Below are 24,639 nucleotides of genomic sequence, written 5' to 3' on the forward strand. Positions count from 1 at the left end.
TATATATATATATATATATGTATATTCCCAAAAGGGTGTTTTAACATAGTAGTTGTTTGACTTTTCTGACTCAACAGCTTTTACATTTGTAAATGTGGCTTATAGGAAATCTCACATGAAAGTATAACATTTCTATTTAGATGTTTTGCAATTTGAGGGAAAACAATGAGACGTTTAATAGTTTTGAGACTATGAAATGTGTTTCAAAATGTGTTTCACCCAGTAAAATAGTACCAGAGTAAAAGTTAAAAAGTATTTCGTTTTAAATTTACTTAAGTATCAAAAGTAAAAGTATAAATAATTTCAAATTCCTTATATTAAGCAAACCAGACGGGACTATTTTCTTATTTTTTTTTGTACATTTACGGATCTCTAACACTCAGACATAATTTACAAATTAAGCATGTGTGTTTAGTGAGTCCGCCAGATCAGAGGCAGTAGGGATGACCAGGGATGTTTTCTTGATAAATGCATATATTGGACCATTATCCTGTCCTGCTAAGCATTCACAATGTAACGAGTCCTTTTGGGTGTCAGGGAAAATGTATGGAGTAAAAAGTACATTATCTTTTTAGGAATGTAGTGAAGTAAAAGTTGTCAAAAATATAAATAATAAAGTAAAGTACAGATACCTCCAAAAACTTCTTAAGTAGTACCTTAAAGTATTTTTTACTTAAGTACTTTACGCCACTGTGTGTATCTAATTCTATGGGTTCAGCGTATAGACATAAAGACCAGGTTCTGCAATTAAAAAAAGACAACTTAAAGTGCCTTGAAACAAGCAGACCAATCGCAGCTTCATCCGACAATCATGTGACACCGGTATCTTTGATGAGGTCATTTTCATGCGACTATTGCTGACAGCTCCATGTGAATGTCGCCTTTGTCCACTAGCTATTTAGCTTATTTATCAAGGTAAGAACAGTCATTTAAAGATATAAATTGCATCTACATGTATTTATGTCTCCACAAGACCCGTTATAGGTGTACTTGTGAATGCAGAGAATGTTGCCAGTTTGAGTTTCATAATTGTAATGGCTAGAACGGCATAAACCCTATTCGGCAAGGTCAGAATACGCTTGATGACATCTCAGCTTTTGAGACAGGAATGTTGCTAGTCACGTTAATTCAGTTCAGTCTACTATGACTAGTTGCCACAACCGTGTCTATTCATTGATTTCCTGCAAGTGTTTTGCTTGTAGTAGTACAGGCTACACGATTGTTGACACAATGTTATGTTACACAACACAATCCCCGCGTTACTGTTACTAATTGCTAAAGCGTCTCAAGATAGCTAGGCTAAGCTTGTTGACAGCAGTCCGTGGCCGGCAGACTACGGAGAATAAGAATATATAGTCTTTATCATAAAGTTGCACATTATGGGGTTGTTTGGGCATAGCAACATGTGATTGTAGGTTCAGAATCCACAAAAATAATGAGAACCACTGAGTGATATTCACTCTCTTGAATGAACTCTCTCTCGCTCTTTCCCTCTCAGGTGTTAGCATGGTGACTCTGGCTGCTCTGTTGTGAATAGGATTCTCGCTGCTCTCTCTGGTCTCGTGCTGCTCTCTCTGGTCTCGTGCTGCTCTCTCTGGTCTCGTGCTGCACTCTATTCCTCCATGACCAGCCGTCTGCTGGGCCGATGTGCCCGTCTCCTCCCCAGGGCCACCCCCCAGGCCTCAGCCACCACTGCCTTCCTGCCTACCCCTGCAACTGGGCCAGCAGAACCGCTGTGGGCACAGGCCTGGGGGCAGCCTGTGGTAAAGGGGCTATGTGATGGCAGGAGTTCGTTCAAAGAGGAGTATCCCATCGAGCCCAAACGCACCCAGCTAGATGAGCTCTTGGAGAGGGCCCAATCTCCACAGGATGTCCTGCAGGCGTGGGCGGCACAAGGAGGAAAGGCCAATCAGGCGGCTAAGACTCTGGTTCAGCTTGTCAGATTGGCTGGGAGAGAGAAAGGTGGGGCTAAAATGGACCAATTTGAGCTGCTGAATGATCCCAGACTGCTGGACATAATGGACACAGTTACTGCACAGGTAGGAGAGGGTGTAGTAAGAAGTGGCAGGGGACAGGTAGGATGAGACTAGATAAGTGGAGGGTTGAGAGGGTATGAAGATGGGTAAGGAGGGGAGAAAGCAAGAGACATGGGGCAGGTTACAGTTAGGGCAGAGGGCGGCTCAAAATATTCAAAACTTCGGTGGTCTCAGTTTCTTTTGAGTGTTTGTAAATTTACTGTCTCTTCCCCCAGGTAGCGTCAGTGTGGAATGGTACGCTGGTCTCTCTTCTGCGCTCCCTCTCTACTCTGGGTGTTCCTCCTACAGCTGCAGTACAACGCTCCATCCAGACAGAGGTGCTGTGGCGTGTACGCAGACTCTCCTACAAACAGCTGGCTTTCCTGGCAGACTGGGGAGCAGGGCGGAATGGTCAGATGGAGGTGTTGCTGGTGAGCGCAGCGCTGAAACAGCTGGAGCTCCGCTGGACTGAGATCGCTGACGCCAGAACAGTCAGTACCCTGATGGCTAGGGCTGGACACCTCAGTCCTGCACTGATGGACAGACTGGAGGATAAGGTAACGAGCACCTACAGTGGCTTGTGAAAATATTCACCCCCCCTTGACATTTTTCCTATTTTGTTGCCTTACAACCTGGAATTAAAATCGATTTTTGGGGCGTTTGTATCATTTGATTTACACAACATGCCTACCACTTTGAAGATGCAAAATATTTTTTTTATTGTGAAACAAACAAGAAATAAGACAAAAAAAACAGAACTTTTCACTCCCCCAAAGTCAATAATTTGTAGAGCCACCTTTTGCAACAATTACAGCTGCAAGTCTCTTGGGGTATGTCTCCATAAGCTTGGCACATCTAGCCACTGGGATTTTTGTCCATTCTTCAAGGCAAAACTGCTTCAGCTCCTTCAAGTTGGATGGGTTCTGCTGGTGTACAGCAATCTTTAATTCATACCACAGATTCTCAATTGGATTGAGGTCTGGGCTTTGACTAGACCATTCCAAGGCATTTAAATGTTTCCCCTTAAACCTCTCGAATGTTGCTTTAGCGGGGTGCTTAGGGTCATTGTCCTGCTGGAAGGTGAACCTCCGTCCCAGTCTCAAGACTGAAAAGGGTTTCCACAAGAATTTCCCTGTATTTAGCGCCGTCCATCATTCCTTCAATTCTGAACAGTTTCCCAGTCCCTGCTGACAAAAAACATGGTGGGGATGGTGTTCTCGGGGTGTTGAGAGGTATTGGGTTTGCGGTATTTTTTTTGCCGCTCCGTTGTGTACTAATACCGTAGATCCCAGAGTGAGAAAAGGACGGTATGACGACATGAAAATCTGGATACTGCTCAACCCTTCCATCTGATACTGTGGCCTTGTGAATGTTAACCTGTTTTAAAGGTCTTCATCACATCGGCTACAGTGAGCGTGATCACACTGTCATCTGGAAAAGCTGGTGCTTTCACGCATGGTTCACCGTTGTTTGCCTGGAAGCGAGTGTAGAAGGCATTTAGCTCGTCTGGTAGGATCACGTCACTAAAGCCAGCTCGCGGCTGGCTTTACCTTTTGTAATCTGTGATCGTTTGCAAGCCCTGACACATCTGACGAGCTTAAGAGCTGTTGTAGTTGGATTCAAACTTAGTGCTATATTGATGCTTTGCCTGTTTGATGGTTCATCAGTGGGCGTAGCGGGATTTCTTATAAGAGTCCGTGTTAGTGTCCCGCTCCTTGAAACGGTAGCTCAAGCCTTTATCTCAGTGCTGATGTTTTCTGTAATCCATGGCTTCTGGTTGGGATATGTACGTACGGTCACTTTAGGGATAACGTCATCAATGCACTTATTAATGACGTGACGATAACGTTTACCTCATCGGATGAGTCCTGAAACATGTTCCAGTCTGTGCTAGTGAAACAATCCTGTAGCTTCGCATGAGCTTCATCGGACCATTTCCATATTAAGCACGTCACTGGTTCTTCCGGTTTGAGTTTTTGCTTGTAAGCAGGAATCCGTTTCCGAGAAACATAGGATATTACACTTCTTCAGGTCATTATCAGGATTAATTTAGTAGTTTTCAGAAACATCTTATCTACTCATTCAGACAGAAAATTACTCCAGTCAACATTTACCATTCAGTTACTATTGGGCAAAACAAACCGCAAATGCATCCAACAAGTTTATAGAGTCACAAGCTTGATGAAGTCATTGCATTTAAGGAATATGGGACCAAATGATAAACGTTTGACTTTGATACACTACTGTATAAGTGAATTTGTCTAAATACTTCTTCACATGGGCAGACTAAATACATAGTGCTTTCATTTCTAAACACTAAAACATATGTATGAAAATACCTCAAAAGGTGACATTCTGTACTGTTGGCTCATATGAAACACATCTCGTAATCTGAAATGCTGGACTATATTGCCATTTAACAAAAAAATGTTTGCTTCACTATCCAAATATGCAACTGTAACTGCCACCACCAACAAATCTATCTCAACCCAACGCTCCTTTTCTTTTCTCTCTGTTCCCACCCCAGGCGTTAGAGCTAGCTGAAGGGTTTGGGGCTGAGGATATCCGCAGGGTGTGTGTGTCTCTGGCGTCTCAGGGACGCCGGTCAGTGCCTCTGCTCAGAGCTCTGTCCTACCACTTCCTACAGAAACCCTCAACAGACCTTACCACACCGCTACTGTTGGACCTTGCCTACGCTTATGGTACATAGACACACTTGACTAAAATATTTAACTTGTTGTGGATATTACATTGGTTTTATTTTCTGACTGTTCAAGTCATTTCATCTCCATAGAGCTGCTGCCTATGCTGTCTGACAATCCCTATTGGGTAGTTCTTCAAAGTAAACAAGGCATACTGTTTTTTTCTTTAGTGAAACTGTGCAATGTGCGCATTGAGCTCAGAATTTTTTCATTAAAAAAAATATATATATAATCTATGTAGGTCAATAAATTGTTTAAAAACCGAACAATAACCGAAATGTCTGTTAATTGCTCAGCAGTTGTGTGTGTGTGTATATATATACACATTACACACACACACACACACAACTGCTGAGCAATTAACAGACATTTCGGTTATTGTTTGGTTTTTAAACAACTTATTGACCTACATAGATTATGTTATTATTTTAAATATATACACACACACGCATACATATATAAAAAAATCTGGAGATGTAAAAGGATGTGACACAGGGTTGAATGCTGGTACCATTGTTATCCTCCTCCTTTGTTAACAATCTACCTAACATCAAACTACCTGCGGTCAACTGATATTTCAGCTGTGAATTTTTCAGTATTGCAACCGATTTAAAGGGGGCAAGTATATTGATATTTTCACACTGAGGTTGAAGTAACACTCTGTAATTGTGAAAATCATAATATGCCCTTTGTGTAAGATCTGTTTGGAAAAAAATGCCTGTGGCCTCATTTATCAAGGTGAGTGCACAAAAAAAGGATTTAACCTTGCGTGCGCCAGTTTTCCCATAAAGGTTGGTATTTATCCATTTTGAACTTGATGGGAAAGTGTGCATCTCCACGCAAATCTCAAACCATGCGTGCACACAACTTCTAGTGGTTCACACATGAGTAGCTCGGCAAACAATTCTGAATGTACATGCAATTTTCACGTGCTTCACTGCAAATTTCTTCTGATGTAATTTAGGCATTGACATGGATTCTGAACATCCAATTTCGTTGGTTCTCTATGAACAAATGTAATTTTAAGAGTGAAATTAAACACAGAACATAATTTGGGAAAATATAAAATATATTTGGGGGGGAAATGTCATTTTTATAAGGGAATAGGGAAGAGTTGCAGGATATCTTATAAGCGTCTGGATTAGTGTCCCGCTCCTTGAAAGCGGCAGCTCCAGCCTTTAGCCCAGTGTGGATGTTGCCTGTAATCCATGGCTTCTGGTAGGGCTCCCTACAGACACCCAAGTTGAAATAAATAAATGTACGTCACTGGGCATGACGTTGTCAATGCACTCATTGATGAAGCCGGTGACTGCGGTAGTTTGCTCCTCAATGCCATTGGATGAATCGCAGAACATATTCCAGTCTGCTAGCAAAACAGTCCTGTAGCGTAGCATAGCATCCGCATCATCTGACCACTTCCATATTGAGGGAGTCACTGGTACATCCTACTTTAGTTTTTGCTTGTAAGCAGGAATCAGGAGGGTAGAATTATGGTCAGATTTGCCAAATGGTTTGCTAGGGAGAGCTTTGTACGTTTATTTTGCGACATGCTGGTGGTAAATCAGATTTAGGTTTGCCACACTATTTGCCAAGAGTTTTCATGCATACTTTTCGTGGCTGTTTATTTACCAACACAGATGGATGCTGGTACTAAGACTGCACTCAGTCAGCTGTATAAGGAAATAAGCAAACAGGAAACTGCTCACCCAGAGGTGGCGCTCCTAGTGGCTGGGGATTTTAATGCAGGGAAACTTAAATCAGTTTTACCTCACTTCTATCAACATGTTAAATGCGCAACCAGAGGGGAAAACATTATAGATCACCTGTACTCCACACACAGAGATGCATACAAAGTTCTCCCTTGCCCTCCATTTGGTAAATCTGACCCTAATTCTATCCTCCTGATTCCTGTTTATAAGCACAAATTAAAGCAGGAAGCACCAGTGACTCGGTCTATTAAAAAAAGTGGTCAGATGAAGCAGATGCTAAACTACAGGACTGTTTTGCTAACACAGACTGGGACATGTTCCAGGATTCTTCCGATGGCATTGAGGAGTACACCACATCAGTCACTGGTTTTATCAGTAAGTGCATCGAGGATGTCGTCCCCCACAATGACCATACGTATATACCCCAACCAGAAGCCATATATTACAGGCAGCATTTGCACTGAGCTAAAGGGTAGAGCTGCTGCTTTCAAGGTGCGGGACTTATAAGAAATGCTGCTATGCCCTCCTACAAACCATCAAACAGGCAAAGCGCCAATACAGGGCTAAGATTAAATTGTACTACACAGGCTCCGACGCTCGTTATGTGGCAGGGCTTGCAAACTATTACAGACTTACAAAGGGAAGCACAGCCGCAAGCTGCCCAGTGACACAAGCCTACCAGATGAGCTAAATGACTTCTATGCTCGCTTCGAGGCAAGCAACACTGAGGCATGCATGAGAGCGTCAACTGTTCCGGATGACTGTGTGATCACGCTCTCCGTAGCCGATGTAAGACCTTTAAACAGGTCAACATTCACAAGGCCGCAGGGCCAGACGGATTACCAGGACGTGTGCTCCGGGCATGTGCCGACCAACTGGCAGGTGTCTTCACTGACATTTTCAATGTCCCTGACTAAGTCTGTAATACCAACATGTTTCAAGCAGACCACCATAGTCCTTGTGCCCAAGAACCCTAAGGCAGCCTGCCTAAGTGACTACAGACCCGTAGCACTCACGTCCATAGCCATGAAGTGTTTTGAAAGGCTGGTAATGGCTCACATTAACACCATTATCCCAGAACCCCTAGACCCACTACAATTTGCATACCGCCAAAACAGATCCACAGATGATGCAGTGTCTATTGCACTCCACACTGCCCTTTCCCATCTGGACAAAAGGAACACCTATGTGAGAATGCTATTTATTGACGACAGCTCAGCGTTCAACACCATAGTACCCTCAAAGCCCATCACTAAGCTAAGGATCCTGGGACTAAACACCTCCCTCTGCAACTGGATCCTGAACTTCCTAACGGGCCGCCCCCATGTGTTGCTACCTACCCACACCACATCTGCCACGCTGATCCTCATCACTGGAGCCCCTCAGGGGTGCGTGCTCAGTCCCCTCCTGTACTCCCGTTTCACCCATGACTGCGTGGCCAGGCATGACTCCAACACCACCATTAAGTTTGCAGATGACAACAGTGGTAGGCCACAACAACGAGACAGCCTACTGGGAGGAAGTTAGAAACCTGGCCGGTTGGTGCCAGAATAACAACCTATCCCTCAACATAATCAAGACAAAGGAGATGATTGTGGACTACAGGAAAAACGAGGACCGAGCACTCCCCCATTCTCATCGACAGGGCTGTAGTGGAGCACGTTGAGAGCTTCAAATTCCTTGGTGTCCACATCACCAACAAACTACCATGGTCCAAACACACCAAGACAGTCGTGAAGATGGCACGACAAAGCCTATTCCCCCTCAGGAGACTGACAATATTTTGCATTTTCTACAGCTGCACCATCAAGAGCATCCTGACTGGTTGCATCACTCCCTGGTACTGCAACTGCTCGGCCTCCGACCGCAAGGCACTACAGAGGGTAGTGCGTATGGCCCAGTACATCACTGGGGCTAAGCTGCCTGCCATCCAGGACCTTTACACTAGGTGGTGTCAGAGGAAGGCCCTACATTTTTTTTTCGAAGACCCCAGACACCCTGGTCATAGAATGTTCTCTCTGCTACCGCATGGCAAGTGGTACTGGAGTGCCAAGTCTTGGACAAAAAGGCTTTTCAACAATTTTACCCCCAAGCCATAAGACTCCTGAACAAGTAATCAAATGGCCACCAGGACTATTTGCATTGTTGTGTGTGTGTGTCCCCCCCCCCCCCCCCCCCACAACCCCTCTTTTACGCTGCTGCTACTCTGTTTTATCATATATGAATAGTCACTTTAACTATACATTCATGTACATACTACCTCAATTAGCCTGACTATCCGGTGCCCCTGCACATTGGCTACGGACTATCTGCATTGTGTCCCACCACCTGCCAACCCCTCTTTTACACTTCTGCTACGCTCCGTTCATCATATATGCATAGTCACTTTAACCATACCTACATGTACATGCTACCTCAATTAGCCCGACTAACCGGTGCCTGTATATAGCCTCGCTACTGTTATTTTTCACTGTCCTTTTTACTGTTGTTTTTATTTCTTTACTTATCTATTGTTCACCTAATACCAATTTGTTTTACATACTTAAAAATGGTTAGGGACTGTAAGTAAGCATTTCACTGTTGTATTCGGCGCACGTGACAACTTTGATTTGATGCTTGTGTTGATTTACTAACTCGCCTACGAATCCTCACAAGGCACCCCGACCTTCGCCCTCTGTATTTCCGTCTTTTCTTCACGCGAATGACAGGGATTTGGGCCTGGTCTCGGAGAAGCAGTATATCCTTCAGGTCGGACTCATTTAAAGAAAAAATATTTGAAAACGTGTATATGTTGCTTGCATGTGACTGTTTGATAAATCCCAATCATTTGAGGTACATCCAAATCCTAGAATCTCCAAGTACGCCAGACTTGAGAAAGAAATGTACACACGTTTGATGAATGAGGCCCCTGGAATTTCAGCCTGTTCAGGTGGGATGGAACTTTTGGCCCACATCATGATCTGATTATAGTAGACCAATGATTGTTCATCTGGGTAAGTGGTGGGCTCTAGACCATCCTATCAGCCAATCAGGGCTGTGTATATAAATCTATTTATTTTCTAATGCCCACACAATCTGACATTTTCAAGTGCCAAAGGAGGTTCAGACACAGTCATTTATTAGACATAGTGTGATAATTTCAAAATAAAATTACAAAGACTGCATGGGGGCTTTAAATTCTCTCTCTCGCTCTCTCTCTCTCTCTCTCTCTCTCTTGCTCTCTCTCTCTCTCTCTTGCTCTCTCACTCTCTCTCTCTCAGGGAAGTTGAATTTCCACCACTCCCAGGTCTTCCAGCGATTGGCAGCCGAGTTGTTACCCAGAATGCCAGAGATTAGTTCTGCCGATGTCACTCGCTGCGCCAAATCCCTAGCCTTCCTCAAGTGGCTCCATCTCCCATTGTTTGAGGCATTCGCTGAGGTCCGCACACACTAAGACGCCGTTAAATACATCTTAAACTGATAGGATCATCTCCTAGCCCTCTTGATCAACCAAAGTTGCTTAACTCATCCTCTTATTTTCTTCCTTTGTTTGATTAAAAAAAACTATTCAGCACTACAGCGTGAACAGTCAGAAGTACAGCACACTGCAGCTTTGTAACCTGCTCATGTCATTGGCCAGGCTCAACTTCCAGCCCAGCAAAGGGGAGGAGTTCTACAAGAAGGTAAACAATGAGAGTAGCAATTTGTTTGTTTATTTACCTTATGCTATTTATTTATTTTGTAACCTTGATTTAACTAGGCAAGTCAGTTATGAACAAATTCTTATTTACAATGACAACTTACCCCGGCCAAACCCGGACGACGCTGGGCCAATTGTGCGCCGCCCTATGGGACTCCCAATCACGGCCGGATGTGATGCAGCCTGGATACTTGAGGATAAATATTTTGTAGAACAGACTGGGTTCTCAGTCATGTAGAGTCATGTCAGTGTTGTACATTACATTTCTATCAACTTTGGGTGATGAGGGGAAGAGGCTTTTGGCTAGAGGACTACATTCTGGGAAGGTATGTGTTTATCATCTGTCTCCTTCTGTGTGTATGTAGGTCCACTCTGCCCTGGAGGGTGTTCTCCCCAGCCTGGAGGCGTTCCTGCAGACAGACGTGGTGTGGTCTCTGTGTGTGTTACAGCAGGCCAAGCCCCACCACATCACGGCCCTCACTCAACACACACATGTTGCTAAACTCTCAGGTAAACACTCTAGTACTGGTCCACCCCAGGAGATAGCAGCAGAGGACCGATCCACTGATGTTCTGTGTTAATAGCCCTGTGCTTTCTCAGCTGTACAGACTTGGGTGATTCTGATGATTTTATGTTGCGTTGCTATATTGCTGTTTTACAGAAGGCAGTCTGTCTCGAGTGGAGAACTATCGCCTGAAGCTCCTCCACATCATTGCTACCCTCCAGTTAGAACACCCAGAGTCTCTGTCCTCCACCCTGCCTACAGAGGCCATGTTGCTTCCCTCCACCCTGGGCCGGGACTCCCCCCTCTCCCCTCTACAGACTGGGCTGAAGGGGGCCCTGGGTAATCTGGTGGGGGGGAAAGCAGAGGCCCTACGTACCGGGGTCAACACTATATATGGCTGGACCATAGGTGAATACACGTGCACACACACATAAACACTTTAAGGCTGGAACAACAGGTGACTGACGTGTTGTGTCCAATAAGATGGAGAGCTGGTGGTGGACAGTGAAAATAAGCCAATGGACCTGGTGACCCTGACGGCCCCTCACCTGCCTGGAGGAGGCGGAGCCAAGTCCTTACCTGAGGGGGCATGCAGGTGAGGGAAGACGGTTGTCTGTGTTGGTGCATGTGTGTGGGTGTGTGCGCATGTGTTCTGACAGTCCTTCTCTTTGCAGGTTAGCATTCCTAACCTGGGAGTTTCCTAACTATGGCTCCAGGAGTAAAGATCTGCTGGGACGATTCACCATGATGAGACGGCATCTCAAACTGGCTGGCTTTATCCTTGTAGAGGTATGGAGAGAGGAGAGAAGAGAGAGGGGGCAGTGGACTGAAAGACATTCTGGCAGTCATTATGACAGTCATTATGACAGTCACTGTCCATCGCACATACAAACCCTAACCACAGCATACACACCACCTCCACTTTGGGTGGTGACCATTCTTGATACTCCCGGGAAACAAAAAGAAAGGAGGACCAAGATAAAGCATAGCAGTTCGACACATACAACAACACAGTTACACATGGAATGAACAAAACATACAGTCAATAATACAGTAGAAAAAAAAGAAAACAAAGTCTATACAGTGAGTGCAAATAAGGGAGTTAAGGCAATAAATAGGCAATTAAACACTGGAATGGTAGATGTGCAAAATATGGATGTGCAAGTAGACATACTGTGGCGCAAAAGGAGCTAAATAAATAAATACAGTATGGGGATGAGGTAGATAGATGGGCTATGAACAGGTGCAGTGATCTGTGAGCTGCTCTGACAGCTGGTGCTTAGAGCTAGTGAGGGAGATGGGAATCTCCAGCTTCAGTGATTTTTGCAGTTCGTTCCAGTCATTGGCAGCAGAGAACTGGAAGGAAAGGCGACCAAAGCAGGAATTGGCTTTGGGGGTGACCAGTGAGTTATACCTGCTGGAGCGTGTGCTACGAGTGAATGTTGCTATGGTGACCAGCGAGCTGAGATAGGGCGGGGCTCTACCTAGCAGATACTTGTAGATCACCTGTAGCCAGTGGGTTTGGCAACGAGTATGAAGCGAGGGCCAGCCAACGAGAGCGTACAGGTCGCAGTGGTGGGTAGTATATGGGGCTTTGGTGACAAAACGGATGGCACTGTGATATACTTCATCCAGTTTTCTGAGTAAAGTGTTGGAGGCTATTTTATAGATGACATCGCTGAAGTCAAGGATCGGTAGGATGGTCAGTTTTATGAGGGTATGTTTGGCAGCATGAGTGAAGGAAGCTTTGTTGCGAAATAGGAAGCCGATTCTAGATTTAATTTTTGAGTCTGGAAGGAGAGTTTCCAGTCTAACCAGACACCTAGGTATTTGTAGTTATCCACGTATTCTAAGTCAGAGCCATCCAGGGTAGTGATGCTGGATGGACGGGCAGGTGCGGGCAATGATCAGTTGAATAGCATGCATTTAGTTTTATTTGCGTTTAAGAGCAGTTGGAGGCCACGAATGAGAGTTGTATGTCATTGATGCTCATCTGGAGGTTAGTTAACAGTGTCCAAAGAAGGGCCAGATGTATACAGAATGGTCTCGTCTGCGTAGAGGTGGATCAGAGACTCACTAGCAGCAAGAGCGACATCCTTGATGTATACAGAGAAGAGAGTCGGCCTGAGAATTGAACCCTGTGGCACCCCCATAGACACTGTCAGAGGTCAGGACAACAGGCCCTCCGATTTAACACACTGAGCTCTATCAGAGAAGTAGTTGGTGAACCAGGCGAGGCAATCATTTGAGAAACCAAGGCTGTTGAGTCTGCCAATAAGAATATGGTGATTGACAGAGTCGATGAAACAGCTGCACAGTAATGTCTCTTATCGATGGCGGTTATGATATCGTTAAGGACCTTGAGCGTGGCTGAGGTGCACCCATGACCAGCTCGGAAACCAGATTGCATAGTGGAGAAGTTACGATGTGATTCAAAGTGGTCAGTAATCTGTTTGTTTACTTTGCTTTCGAAGACCTTGTAGGATAGATATAGGTCTGTAGGAGTTTGGGTCTAGAGTATCTCCCCCTTTGAAGAGGGGGATGACCGCCTGTCTGTGTATATTGGTTCCTAACTTCCCTGAAAAGTTGCATATCACGGGGGCTATTCGATGCTAATGCAGAACGCCACAGGATGTTTTTGTGCTGGTCAAGGGCAGACGGGTCTGGAGTGAACCAAGGGCTATATCTATTCCTGATTCTACATTTTTTGAATGGGGCATGCCTATGTAAGATGGTGAGGAAGGCACTTTTAAAGAATTACCAGGCATCCTCTACTGTCGGGATGAGGTCAATGTCATTCCAGGATACCACGGCCAGGTCGATTAGAAAGGCCTGCTCGCAGAAGTGTTTTAGGGAGCGTTTGACAGTGATGAGGGGTGGTCGTTTGCTCGCAGACCCATTACGGATGCAGGTGATCACTCTCACACAGATCTTGGTTGAAAACAGCAGAGGTGCATTTGGAGGGTGAGTTAGTTAGGATGATATCTATGAGGGTGCCCGTGTTTACGGATTTGGGGTTATATCTGGTAGGTTCATTGATAAATTGTGTGAGATTGAGGGCATCAAGCTTAGATTGTAGGATGGCCTGGGTGTATATATGTTTGTATGGCATGTTGTATGGCATGTTCTGACGCGTTTCGGCTGCATGGCCTTTGTCAGGGTTCTACTCACGGGGAAACTGTTGAGTGTGGAAAAACCCAGCAGTTCTTGACACACAAATCGGTGCACACTTAAATATTTTGCACACATACACAATCCATCTCAAAGCTTAAAAATCCTTCTTTAACCTGTCTCCACCCCTTCATCTACACTGATTTGAAGTGGATTTAACAAGTGACAATAGGGGGTCACAGCTTTAATCTGGTCTGTCATGGAAAGAGCAGGTGTTCTTAAAGTTTTGTACACTCATTGTATAAAATATTGTGAATATAGCTTGGAAAATAGAATAATGGGACTCTGGGTAACGACATGTTTGTTTCCAATTTTAGGACCGTTTTCCTCAAGAAATTGACTCTAGTGGCCAATGCTGGCTAGCGGTGTATCGTATGATGCTAAAGTTAGCTAGCTAATGCTGATGTAATGCTGCATCATGCAGGGCCAGGTTGGTCTGTCTCCCTGAAGGATGCCAGCTATAAAAAGGCCTGATAGTCAGTCAGGAGCCTGGAGAATAGCAGCAGCTCTCTCATCTAGGCCAAGCTCCTTAGCCAATCCCAGCTCTCTCACTCTCACCTATCCAGGACAATCTTACCACTCTCTCTCATCTAGGCCAATTGCGTTAGCCTGAGCACTCTGTGGTGCATGCTGGGTAAACTAGTAAACCGATGAGACTGTCCTTCTCCACTCGCACATCATTAGGCAAAATACGTTTAAAGTGGTGGATCCCAAAATAAATGTGTGAAGTGATCAAAACAAATTAGAGAGTTGTGCGGGACTTTTTATAAATAAAATAATAAGTAGCATAACGTTTCACATTTTTATTTTTTATGTAGATATACAGTACCAGTCAAGTTTGGACACACCTACTCATTCGAAGGGTTTTTCTTTTTACTATTTTCTACATTGTAGAATAATCGTGAAGACATCAAAACTATGAAATAGCACAAATGGAATCATGTACTAACCAAAAAGTGTTAAACAGACAAGAATATATTTAAGTAGCCACCCTTTTCTTGATGACAGCTTTGCATCTCCTGTTGCGGCTGGCTGTAACACAGCCTGGGATCGAACCCGGGTCTGTAGTAATGCCTCAAGCACTGCGATGCAGTACCTTAGACCGCTGCGCCACTCGGGAGGCACTATCATATAGTTTTTAAACGTGCATGTTTTTCTCTACTGACGAAACAAAAGCTGATTTTTTTTTAAGTAGGTGTCAGATTTCAAAACCTTTTCCACTGTAGGATACACATGAGTATCCTCAATGAGAGATGGCTATTGAGGAGGGGAGGACACTCGTCCTACTAACGAATTGACACACTCCTCAAACACTTATTGGTTTCTGGGGGATGGAGGACAGAAGACTGAGGATGGACTTTTGCCCAAATGAGAGAACCTTCTAGATTGTCTCCAAACCTGATTTGCATATAAACACTACTGGGTGTATGTCAACTATAGTATTGCAAGGTAAAGAGTATTATTCATAGACAAACCACTGAATCTGTACTTTCTGTCCCTCTCTAGGTGCCATACTATGAGTGGCTGGAGCTGAAGTCTGATTGGCAGAAAGGGGCGTATGTGAAGGATAAGATGGGGAAGGCCATTGCTGAGGAAATGGCGAAGTGAACGAGGCCAAACAGCAGAAGTCTGGTTCAGTTCTAGACTCAACTGGACTGGAAAGAGGAGAGCCAGGATGGCTCACCAGAAACAATCTGGTCTCAAACAACTCTGAACAGCAACCACACACACACACACACACACTAATCAACCCACTCTAAAACAAGCCACTTGGTGGAAAATCTCTTTTGTCGTTTTATCTTTGGTTGCCTTGCCGATGCGTGGGGCTTTCCTTGTTACCATGGAGACGCCCCCTGAGAGTTCTGTATGCTGAAGAGAGCAAACAGAGGGAGAAAGAGAGAGTGGGCCCTACAGCAGAAAGCAAGGGAGGAAAGACCTCTGTTGCTAAGGATATGTGTCCCTAAGTGACACTCAAAGAGAATAGAGAGCAGCATCATAGAATAAATGCCCCAATGAATGTTAAAAGCTGTTTATCACCTGTGAATAGAGTGGTCTAATTAAATTATCAATATGAGCTTTGAGTGATATGATTGAAGAAATTATTTTATGCTTTCATTTTGATATACATGTTCCACACACTGTCTTCCATGTTGGCACTGATGTTCCTTGATTAACATTGGCTGTAGATGAGAGCATCAAATCCGTGATCCATTGTGGGCCAATTGTGATCTACAACTAACAATAAGTCATTATTTATGATGCAAGGTTATTTGTAGATCAGTCAGACATCATCTATGGCTCTGGTAGGTCTTGACTTCCCTCACAGTGTGTTTAGAGAGGACATTGGGTTGGATGAGCTTCTATGGTATCATTGGCATCCTGATGGAGGTGTGATATTCAGCCTGAGGATGCTTCTCTTCACAAGTTACAGCTAATAATACGTATTTATTATCAAACGTCATGGGTCAGCGGCGTGTGTGTGTTGTGGGGTGTGCTGAATGTATCCAAGAGGGATCGGCTCACACACAGCTGTTTATGTTGTCTGTGCCGCACAGTGCCTTCAGAAAGTATTCATACCCCTTGACTTAATTTACATTTTGTTGTTACAGCCTGAATTCAATAAAAACATGTTTACCCATCTACACACACTACCCCATAATGACAAAGTGAAAACATGTAAATGAAAATGTATGTCTCATTTACTTAAGTTTCCACATCCCAGAGTCAATACTTTGTAGAAGCACCTTTGGCAGCGATTACAGCTGTCTGGGTCTCTAAAGCCTTGTTTATACTGCAGGTCTTAATGCTCAAATCAGTTTTGGGATACAGACTGTCCAAACAGCAAGTTACAACTGACCAAATCGGATTGTGTGTGTACAGATAGCAGTCATTTGATGACATGGCTACGCTAGTTGCCATAGTAACGACAGGTGTGCGCATGGTAGTGTAGGCTGATTGTTGGTGGTGCTCATGCTTCCTATCATGCAGAAGTTATGGAGCAAGCTAAGGTGACAGTGCTTGCCATTGCCTATTTTCCAGTTGATTTGTATATTCAAAATCCAGGTATAAGAACACTTTTAAAGCCTCAAAGGATAAGATTATCCAACTTTCAAGACGAGACCTTTTTCGCTAGCCAAGGCACTCCATGAGCTAGCTGGATAGCTCTTTAGCATTATAGTACATTCACTCATTTGTTTGTAAACAATTAAAAAGCTAATTAGCTACCACGTGTTCCTGTCAAACTGGCAACAGAGTAGCTAGCAACAAGATATGCAAAATAACAGTCTAAAAAGTCACCTTGAGAGCAAATAAATCAGATTTGACATTCAGACACAAGTCACATGGCCAGGAATCAGATTTGTATCGGGCTCCAAATCACCTATGAAGACATCATGTATGGCAGCCACCGCCATTCTTGAAAATATGAAGAGTGGTACTCTGTGACGTGTTGTTGGATTTGCCCCTAACATAACACTTTGTATTCAGGACATAACATTTATTTCTTTGCCACATTTTCTGATGTTTTACTTTATTGCCTTTATTGTAAACAGGATGCATGTTTCGGATTAAAAAATAATAATATTTACAGGCTTCTTTATTCTCAATGTCATTTAGGTTAGTATTGTGGAGTAACTACAATGTTGTTGATCCATCCTCAGTTTTCTCTTAACTCTTTTAAAGTCACAATTGGCCTCATGGGGAAATTCCTGAACGGTTTCCTTCCTCTCCGGCAACTGAGTTAGGTAGGACACCTGTATCTTTGTGGTGACTCTGTATATCAATACACCATCCAAAATGTAATAACTTCACCATGCTCAAAGGAACATTCAATGTCTGCTTTTCTTTTTAACCGTCTACCAATGGGTGCCCTTTTTTTGCGAGACATTTGATAACCTCCCTAGTCTTTGTGGTTGAATCTGTGTTTCAAATTCACTGCTCGACTGTGGGACCTGGGATAGGAAAATTACGTATTTACCTGATCTGTTTGATATTAATAGTTAACAATTAATATTTAACTAATACAGTTCAACTTCAATCGGGAAGTAAGCACTATGAAAAGTCCACAGGTACCAGCACCTTTTGTTTTACAACAACAATGGAAGCCATTGCAGAGAGAGGAAGAGAAAGAGGGAGGGTGAGGAATAGAGACAGGTAGGGGTAGAGCTGGTAGAGGAGTTCATGGCCAAAGAAGACAACTTTCAAATTAAATCAGAGCAACCTTAGTTGATCATGTCATCAACCATGGGCTGACAATACGAGAGGCTGGACAGAGAGTGCAGCCCAAATTGAGCCGTTTTACTGTCGCCTGTGTCATCCTGACATTTAGACTGGAGTACAGGTATGTAACCAAAATTTATTTCACACTATGTAGTACACCCCATGTCATAGTGTATCAGTTGAGTGACACCTTTTTACTTCATGAATGGCTGATGTCATACACTAACTGCACAAATTTCCTGTAGAATTTACTCTACTGTGGTGGAAATATCTTTAGGTTGCATTGTCCAAGCCCTATTTTTTTGTTTTTCTAAAGGACTGAGAGACGCAACCATGGTGGAGGAAGGGGCCAAATGTTCACCGGGGTACAGGAAGCCGCCATTGTAAACTTGGTTTTGGAAAATAATTAAATCAGATTACGAGAAAGTCAAAGCCACATCGTCCAAGTCAACACCACATTCAACAACATTCAACGAGTCAGTCTGTCCACATTGGCTCGCATTCTCAAGCGAAACCAAATCAGAATGAAACAACTTTATAAGGTGCCGTTTGAGAGAAACTCAAACTCAAATTATTTTCCTTGCCTCTTTTTTTCTATATATTTTTTCTGCACATTATTTCTGCAATTTTCTTTTTCAGTTTACTGTTTTTTTGTGAGCATAATTTTGTTCAGTCCAATGTAAATATATCTGCTGTGCATATGTTGCACTGACTTGTTTGGTGAAAAATAAAAAATAAAATGTTTCAACAGCATGTGTGTGTATCTGCAAATATTTCTGTGCATCTGAAGAATTTGAACTATTTTAGTATTATGGCAAAGCATACTAAAGATGAGAGTGCTTTTCATTATGCCCAACAGTGTGTAGTTGGTTAGACAAAAATCTGGTAATATGAATGAAGTGTGTGTCATTTCGTGCAAACGTTTGATTTTGATAATGCTATATGTAGTTTTGGTTGCAGTGCTTCATTTTGCAGGATATATGATGTATTTTGCAGTTTGGGTGTGTGGTTTTGTGAATTGTGTTAAGTATTTTGATAAAACCAGCCTAGTTTGCAAAATAGTGTTTTAGCAATTGGGAAAAACTGTAGTAAAACATTTCTGTCCTGCTAAAGCTGTGTTTTTATGGTCTCCACTCTAGTCCCCTGCAGCTAATCTGTGCGTGTGGTCACTAGAGATGGCTTGAGCTGACAAATGAGTTAGACTGCATTACATAGACAAGATGTGGTGGGTGTAACCGAGATCGAGAGAGCCTGTAAGTTTAGAGTTTAGAACAATCCCTCATTGTCTCAAAATCATTCTTGTGGAAAACTAGGTTGGGGGTTAAAACAATACCAGGTGCAGATAACCACAACATGAACCCAAGGTGGCTTGGCCCTTGGTCTGCATGGGAGGGGTGGAACCAGCCACGACTAAGCATTGTTAGTCACCTCTATAAAGAACTCTGCATCAAGACTGTTGGGTTGACCAGTTTCATTACTGCAATAATTAATATTAAAAATATGTGATTGTTTGAAGAAATTACAAAGTCTCTTTCAGAATGAATTTCCACAACAGACCTTACAGATAATTGTATGAGAGGGGTAGAGAGATGAGGTAGTCATTCAAATATCATGTCCATGTAACTTATTGTGTGACTTGTAAGCACATTTTTACTCCTGAACATATTTAGGCTTGCCATAAAGTGGTTGACAATTTATTGACTCAATACATTTGAGCTTTTCATTTTTTATTAATTTGTAAAAATGTCAAAAAACATAATTCTACTTCGACATGATGGGGTATTGTGTGTAGGTCAGTGACACAAAATTACAAAATGTGCAAAATGTTGATGGGTGTGAATACTTTTTGAAGGCACTGTATGTTGTTGCGTTGCTAAGCGCTGATTTGAAGCATGTGTACTGACAACTATAATGATGAAGCAGGATGTTTAAGATTCTGTTTTCATGTATTGTTTCACCTAGAATCAGTGGAGGAAAAAGTACCCAATTGTCATACTTGAGTAAAAGTAAAGATACCCTAATAGAAAATAACTAAAGTGAAAGTCACCCGGTAAAATACTAATTGAGTTAATGTCTAAAAGTATTTGGTTTTAAATATTCTTAAGTATCAAAAGTACATGTAATGGGGCGACAGGTAGCCTAGTGGTTAGAGGGTTGGGCCAGTAACCGAAAGGTTGCTGGATTGAATCCCTGAGCTGACAAGGTAAAAATCTGTCCTTCTGCCCTTGAACAAGGCAGTTAACCCACTAGGCTGTCATTGTAAATAAGAATTTGTTCTTAACTGACTTGCCTAGTTAAATAAAGGTTAAATAAAAATTACTAAAATATTAGTAAGAGTATAAATAATTTCAAATGTATATTAAGCTAACCAAATGGCAACATTTTAATTTACGGATAGCCAGGGGCACATTCCAACACTAAGACATTGTTTACAAACAAAGCATGTGTGTTTAGTGAGTCCGCCAGATCAGAGGCAGTAGGGATGACCAGGGATGTTATCTTGATAAGTGTGTGAATTGGACAGTTTTCCTATCTTTGAAGGAGGTAAGGAAATAAATAGCTCATAGAAGGAAGTAATTACAATAGTGCAAATTAACACTGGAGTGATAGATGTGCAGATGATGATGTGTAAGCAGAAATACTGGTGTGCAAAAGGACAAAAAAGTAAATAAAAACAATATGTGGATGAGGTGGGTAGTTGTATGGGCTATTTACAGATGGGCTATGTATAGCTGCAGCGATCGGTAAGCTGCTCAGATAGCTGATGCTTAAAGTTAGTGAGGGAGATATAGGTCTCCAACTTCAGCGATTTTTGCAGTTCGTTCCAGTCATTGGCAGCAGAGAACTGGAAGGAAAGGCAGCCAAAGGAGGTGTTGGTTTTGGGGATGACCTGTGAGATATACCTGCTGGAGCGTGTGTTACGGGTGGGTGCTGTTATGGTGACCAGTGAGCTGAGATAAGGCAGAGCTTTACCTAGCAAAGACTTATAGATAACCTGGAGCCAGTGGGTCTGGCGACGAATATGTAGCGAGGGCCAGCCGACGAGAGCATACAGGTCGCAGTGGTGGGTGGTATGGTATATGGGGCTTTGGTGACAAAACGGATGGCACTGTGATAGACTGCACCCAGTTTGCTGAGTAGAGTGTTGGAGGCTATTTTGTAAATGACATCGCCGAAGTCGAGGATCGGTAGGATAGTCAGTTTTACGAGGGTATGTTTGGCAGCGTGAGTGAAGGAGGCTTTGTTGCGAAATAGGAAGCCGATTCTAGATTTAATTTTAGATTGGAGATGCTTAATATGAGTCTGGAAGGAGAGTTTACAGTCTAGCCAGAAACCTAGTTATTTGTAGTTGTCCACATATTCTAAGTCAGAACCGTCCAGAGTAGTGATGCTAGTCGGGCAGGCGGGTGCGGCAGCGATCGGTTGAAGAGCATGCATTTAGTTTTACTAGCGTTTAAGAGCAGAATTTTCACTTAAGTACTTTACACCACTGCCTAGAATGTAACACATGACAGTAATTAGCTGTAGAACTGACATGAGAGAATCATGACTGATCTACATATTATTTTTCTGTAGCAGTTCCAACATATACTGTATGTAAATAACTTAAATATGTTATAATGAAAAAGGCTCGGACGGTTCCTTTTGAACTCTGGCCCCTTGAGTGTTGAGCTCATGTTGCGGTATAGAGAGTTTGCTGCTAAGTAACTCCATTGATTGGTTGGTTTATTGACTGATTGATCATCACCGCTGAGCACAGCCAGCCAGCAGTCCAAGTATTGACTGTTGTCATAGAGACCAGGTCCTGTCTGAGGGGAGTGTGTTTCTGTGTGTTGCTGACCTCAGGTGAGCGAGAAGCAGGGAAATATGAATAAGCAGAAAAGAGAGGAGGATATTACCGCTGATGTATGAATGCCAGCTGGGCTGGAATTGACAGAAAGAGGAGACAGGGGATTCTGTTGAGCTGGCAGAGCATAGGCAGAAACCCCCTGATACACACACATACTCACACACCCAGCGTGGGAAGCTTGGGGTTGCCATGGAGACTGCCAGTGATCTGTGGGATTTGGGGGGAACAAATGGAAAGGGGGAGGAGGAGACTGAACGTCTCCCTCTCTTTTCTTTCTTTGTAACTCTCTCCTTCAATCTCCCTTTCACTAACGTTATTTCCTCCATCACTTTTTCTGCAATAGCCCATCTTCTCCGCACACCCTCTCTCCAGCCCTCTGTCTCTGCAGTACCTTCCTGTAAGGATGGGGGCAGCGCTCAGGCAGCAGCAGAAATCTGCTGACATCATCGCTGACTATCAAGTCATCACCAGGGAGGGAGGGAGGGAGGGAAAGAGGGATGGGAAGGAGAGCGGGATGGAAAGGAAAGAGGGAGGGGAGGAGGGAGGCAGTGCTGCTCAGCCGGGGAATGAGAGAGAATACTGCAGCTCCCTCTCAGATTCCACACAAACATATGCGCCCACACACACACGCACACACTAGCAGCATCGCGAGACCCACACACACTCTCACTCATAGCATCATCACTGCTCTGCTGCACCACAGAGAGAGGCACGCTGAGCATTCACCCTCTTTCTCTCTCTCTCTCTGCTCCTTCCTCTACTGCGCACTCTCTCTCTGTTCACCTTGGCTGCTGGGTGGTGTGGAGTTATTGTTGCGTCAGAACCAGAGAGATCCAGACAGCCATGCCGGGGGAGAGCTCTCACAGATCTGTCCCCAAAGAAAGACATCCGGAGCTTGGAGCAGAGCAGACAGGCTTGCCTGAAACAGGTAAGGGGGTGAGGGGAAAATGAGAGAGGGGAAGGAGGACAAGGTAGAGTGGAGGTGGCAGAGGAGAGACGGGGAGGGTGAGGATTATGCGAGACACTTGGAAGGGGAGGAGATGTAAGAGTTACAGAGAGGCTGGTAAAGGAAGGATAATAGATACCTTCTATAATGCCATGTGGGAAGCAGACAGACCGACAGACCGACGGATTAGAGAGGTAGAGCTGGGTCATGTCTGTCTGTGTTTGTCTATCTGTGATCCTCACTCCAATCCTAGTTCCAGCTCCAGCACCCTAGTCTTCACCCCCAGACCCCCCTCCACAACACTTACCCAACTTAACCCCACAAACATCCCCTTCCCCCTACCTGACCCCCAGCTCCATATTCCCTATTCCCCTCACTAACCCCATACCCACACCCCCTTCCCCCACTCTCTCCCCAGCCCCATCTCACTGCCCAGTGGCGGTGTGTTTTCTCAGGGCAGAGTGGAGCAGCTCCTCCCTCCCTCCCTCTCTTGTACTTTACTTCCCTTCCCCCAGTCTCACCATGCAAGGACATGACACAGCACCGCACTCAGCAGCAGCATCCACACAGTAACAGCAGGGCCAGATATTGAAGGAACAGATTCAGACAGGGACTGATGTAGGGGTAAATCAGAGCATTTGAAAACGTATTGTTGTTAGATAAGACACCGACTACTGGAACTGTGTGTGTACATGTCACTATATGCTACTTACTGCTAACATAGCTAATGATGTCCATATGGTTATTATGGTATTGTTGTTATGTTGCATCTGCTAGGTTTGTATCTAGCAGACAATAGATGTATTCTGTGTTAGGTGCTGTACTTGACAGTAAAGGTGGAGTATAGGAGTTGCATCTCCCAGACTGTGTATTATTATGTTTGTGAGTTAATTGTGTTGAAGTGAAGAGGGTTAAGTACACTCAGGGAATAAAATGTGTCAGATAGAAGAAGTACAGTGTAAGGGTTAGGGCAGGGTTCCCCAAATGGCGTCCGAATTTGGCCTGCAGCTGAATGTAGTTGCTGATCCCTGGGTTAGGGTATTATCTCTCCGACAGTAGAGGCAGTTGGGGTATAAGGTACAGTAGTCTAGGGGTTAGAAGAGGGGGGCCAGCAGCCAAAGGTTTCTGGTTCAAAAATGGCAATGGAACATGAAGGCTGCTGGTCTCTGATCCTGCCCTTGAGCAAGGCCCCCCACAATGTCTCTCCATCCAGGGTTCTGTGTAGGTTCAGACTGTAGAGGAGCATGTGGTATAGGTAAAGCCAGGAGTTTTGAGGCACTGTGATTTTACCTGCATTGTCCACTATTGTTGCTGCAGGTAGGAAATCCTAGGAAATGTTTGGTAATTGACACAAGCTGTCTCCTCCAATCAATCAATGTCTAGTTGTGTGTAGCTCTGCAAACCTTTATCGCACTTAAACCAAATATTTGGCAGGGAATACTATTTGTAGATCAGTGATTCTACACCTCAATTTGCTGAAGCTGATCCTCTCGAACTTAATTGGAAGTTGTAGCTAAAAATAGGACAATTGGGGGCAGTTAAAGGGGAGAGTCAAGGAAACCAACCTTGGAAGTATATTGCAGTGAATTTGGGAGGGTTGCCCCAACCAGGACTTGAACCCCTGTCCAGTGATTGTCAAGCCAACACCTTAATTGTTATGCCAATAGGAACTCTTGGTGTTGGCATAACAATTAAGGTACTGCCTTGACAGTCGCTATATCTGAGTTCAAGTACCGGTCAGGGCTACCCCCCAAATTTGCTACATTGGTGTCAGAAGTGGGATGGCGCCCGTGAGGCCATCCAAGAGGTGTGTACACGTGTGGGGAGACTGGGGACACACTCTC

At 43.9% G+C, this 24,639-nt stretch overlaps 2 protein-coding genes across 4 annotated transcripts in view; both read left to right on the plus strand.

Moving 5' to 3' along the window:
* The first annotated feature begins 802 nt into the window (after nucleotides 1–802).
* Nucleotides 803–16,423, plus strand: LOC110486009 (FAST kinase domain-containing protein 4). Of its 2 annotated transcripts, XM_090195480.1 has the most exons (12): nucleotides 803–915; nucleotides 1,499–2,039; nucleotides 2,252–2,572; nucleotides 4,543–4,717; nucleotides 9,687–9,844; nucleotides 9,978–10,088; nucleotides 10,471–10,615; nucleotides 10,767–11,018; nucleotides 11,094–11,205; nucleotides 11,285–11,399; nucleotides 15,288–15,413; nucleotides 15,447–15,564. In XM_090195480.1, the coding sequence occupies exons 2-11, from the start codon at nucleotides 1,623–1,625 to the stop codon at nucleotides 15,387–15,389; spliced, it is 1,908 nt and encodes a 635-aa protein (XP_090051606.1). In that variant the 5' UTR covers nucleotides 803–915; nucleotides 1,499–1,622; the 3' UTR covers nucleotides 15,390–15,413; nucleotides 15,447–15,564. The 2 variants fall into 2 exon arrangements, with proteins under 2 accessions (XP_090051606.1, XP_021412973.3); XM_021557298.3 differs by having other exon boundaries at nucleotides 15,288–16,423.
* Nucleotides 16,424–22,396: 5,973 nt separating this feature from the next.
* LOC110486020 (uncharacterized) overlaps nucleotides 22,397–24,639 on the plus strand; it is a 21,096-nt gene continuing 18,853 nt past the window's right edge. Inside the window, exon 1 of one of the 2 annotated variants that reach the window (XM_036944511.2) lies at nucleotides 22,397–22,777. In XM_036944511.2, the coding sequence (XP_036800406.2) occupies nucleotides 22,693–22,777 (85 nt within the window). In that variant the 5' untranslated portion in view covers nucleotides 22,397–22,692. The remainder of the gene's footprint in view (nucleotides 22,778–24,639) is intronic. The other variant, XM_090195369.1, reaches the window with a different exon arrangement.

The sequence above is a fragment of the Oncorhynchus mykiss genome, chromosome 2 (assembly GCF_057628025.1).
Source record: "Oncorhynchus mykiss isolate SJ-2025 chromosome 2, ASM5762802v1, whole genome shotgun sequence".
Classification (NCBI taxonomy): Eukaryota; Metazoa; Chordata; class Actinopteri; order Salmoniformes; family Salmonidae; genus Oncorhynchus; species Oncorhynchus mykiss.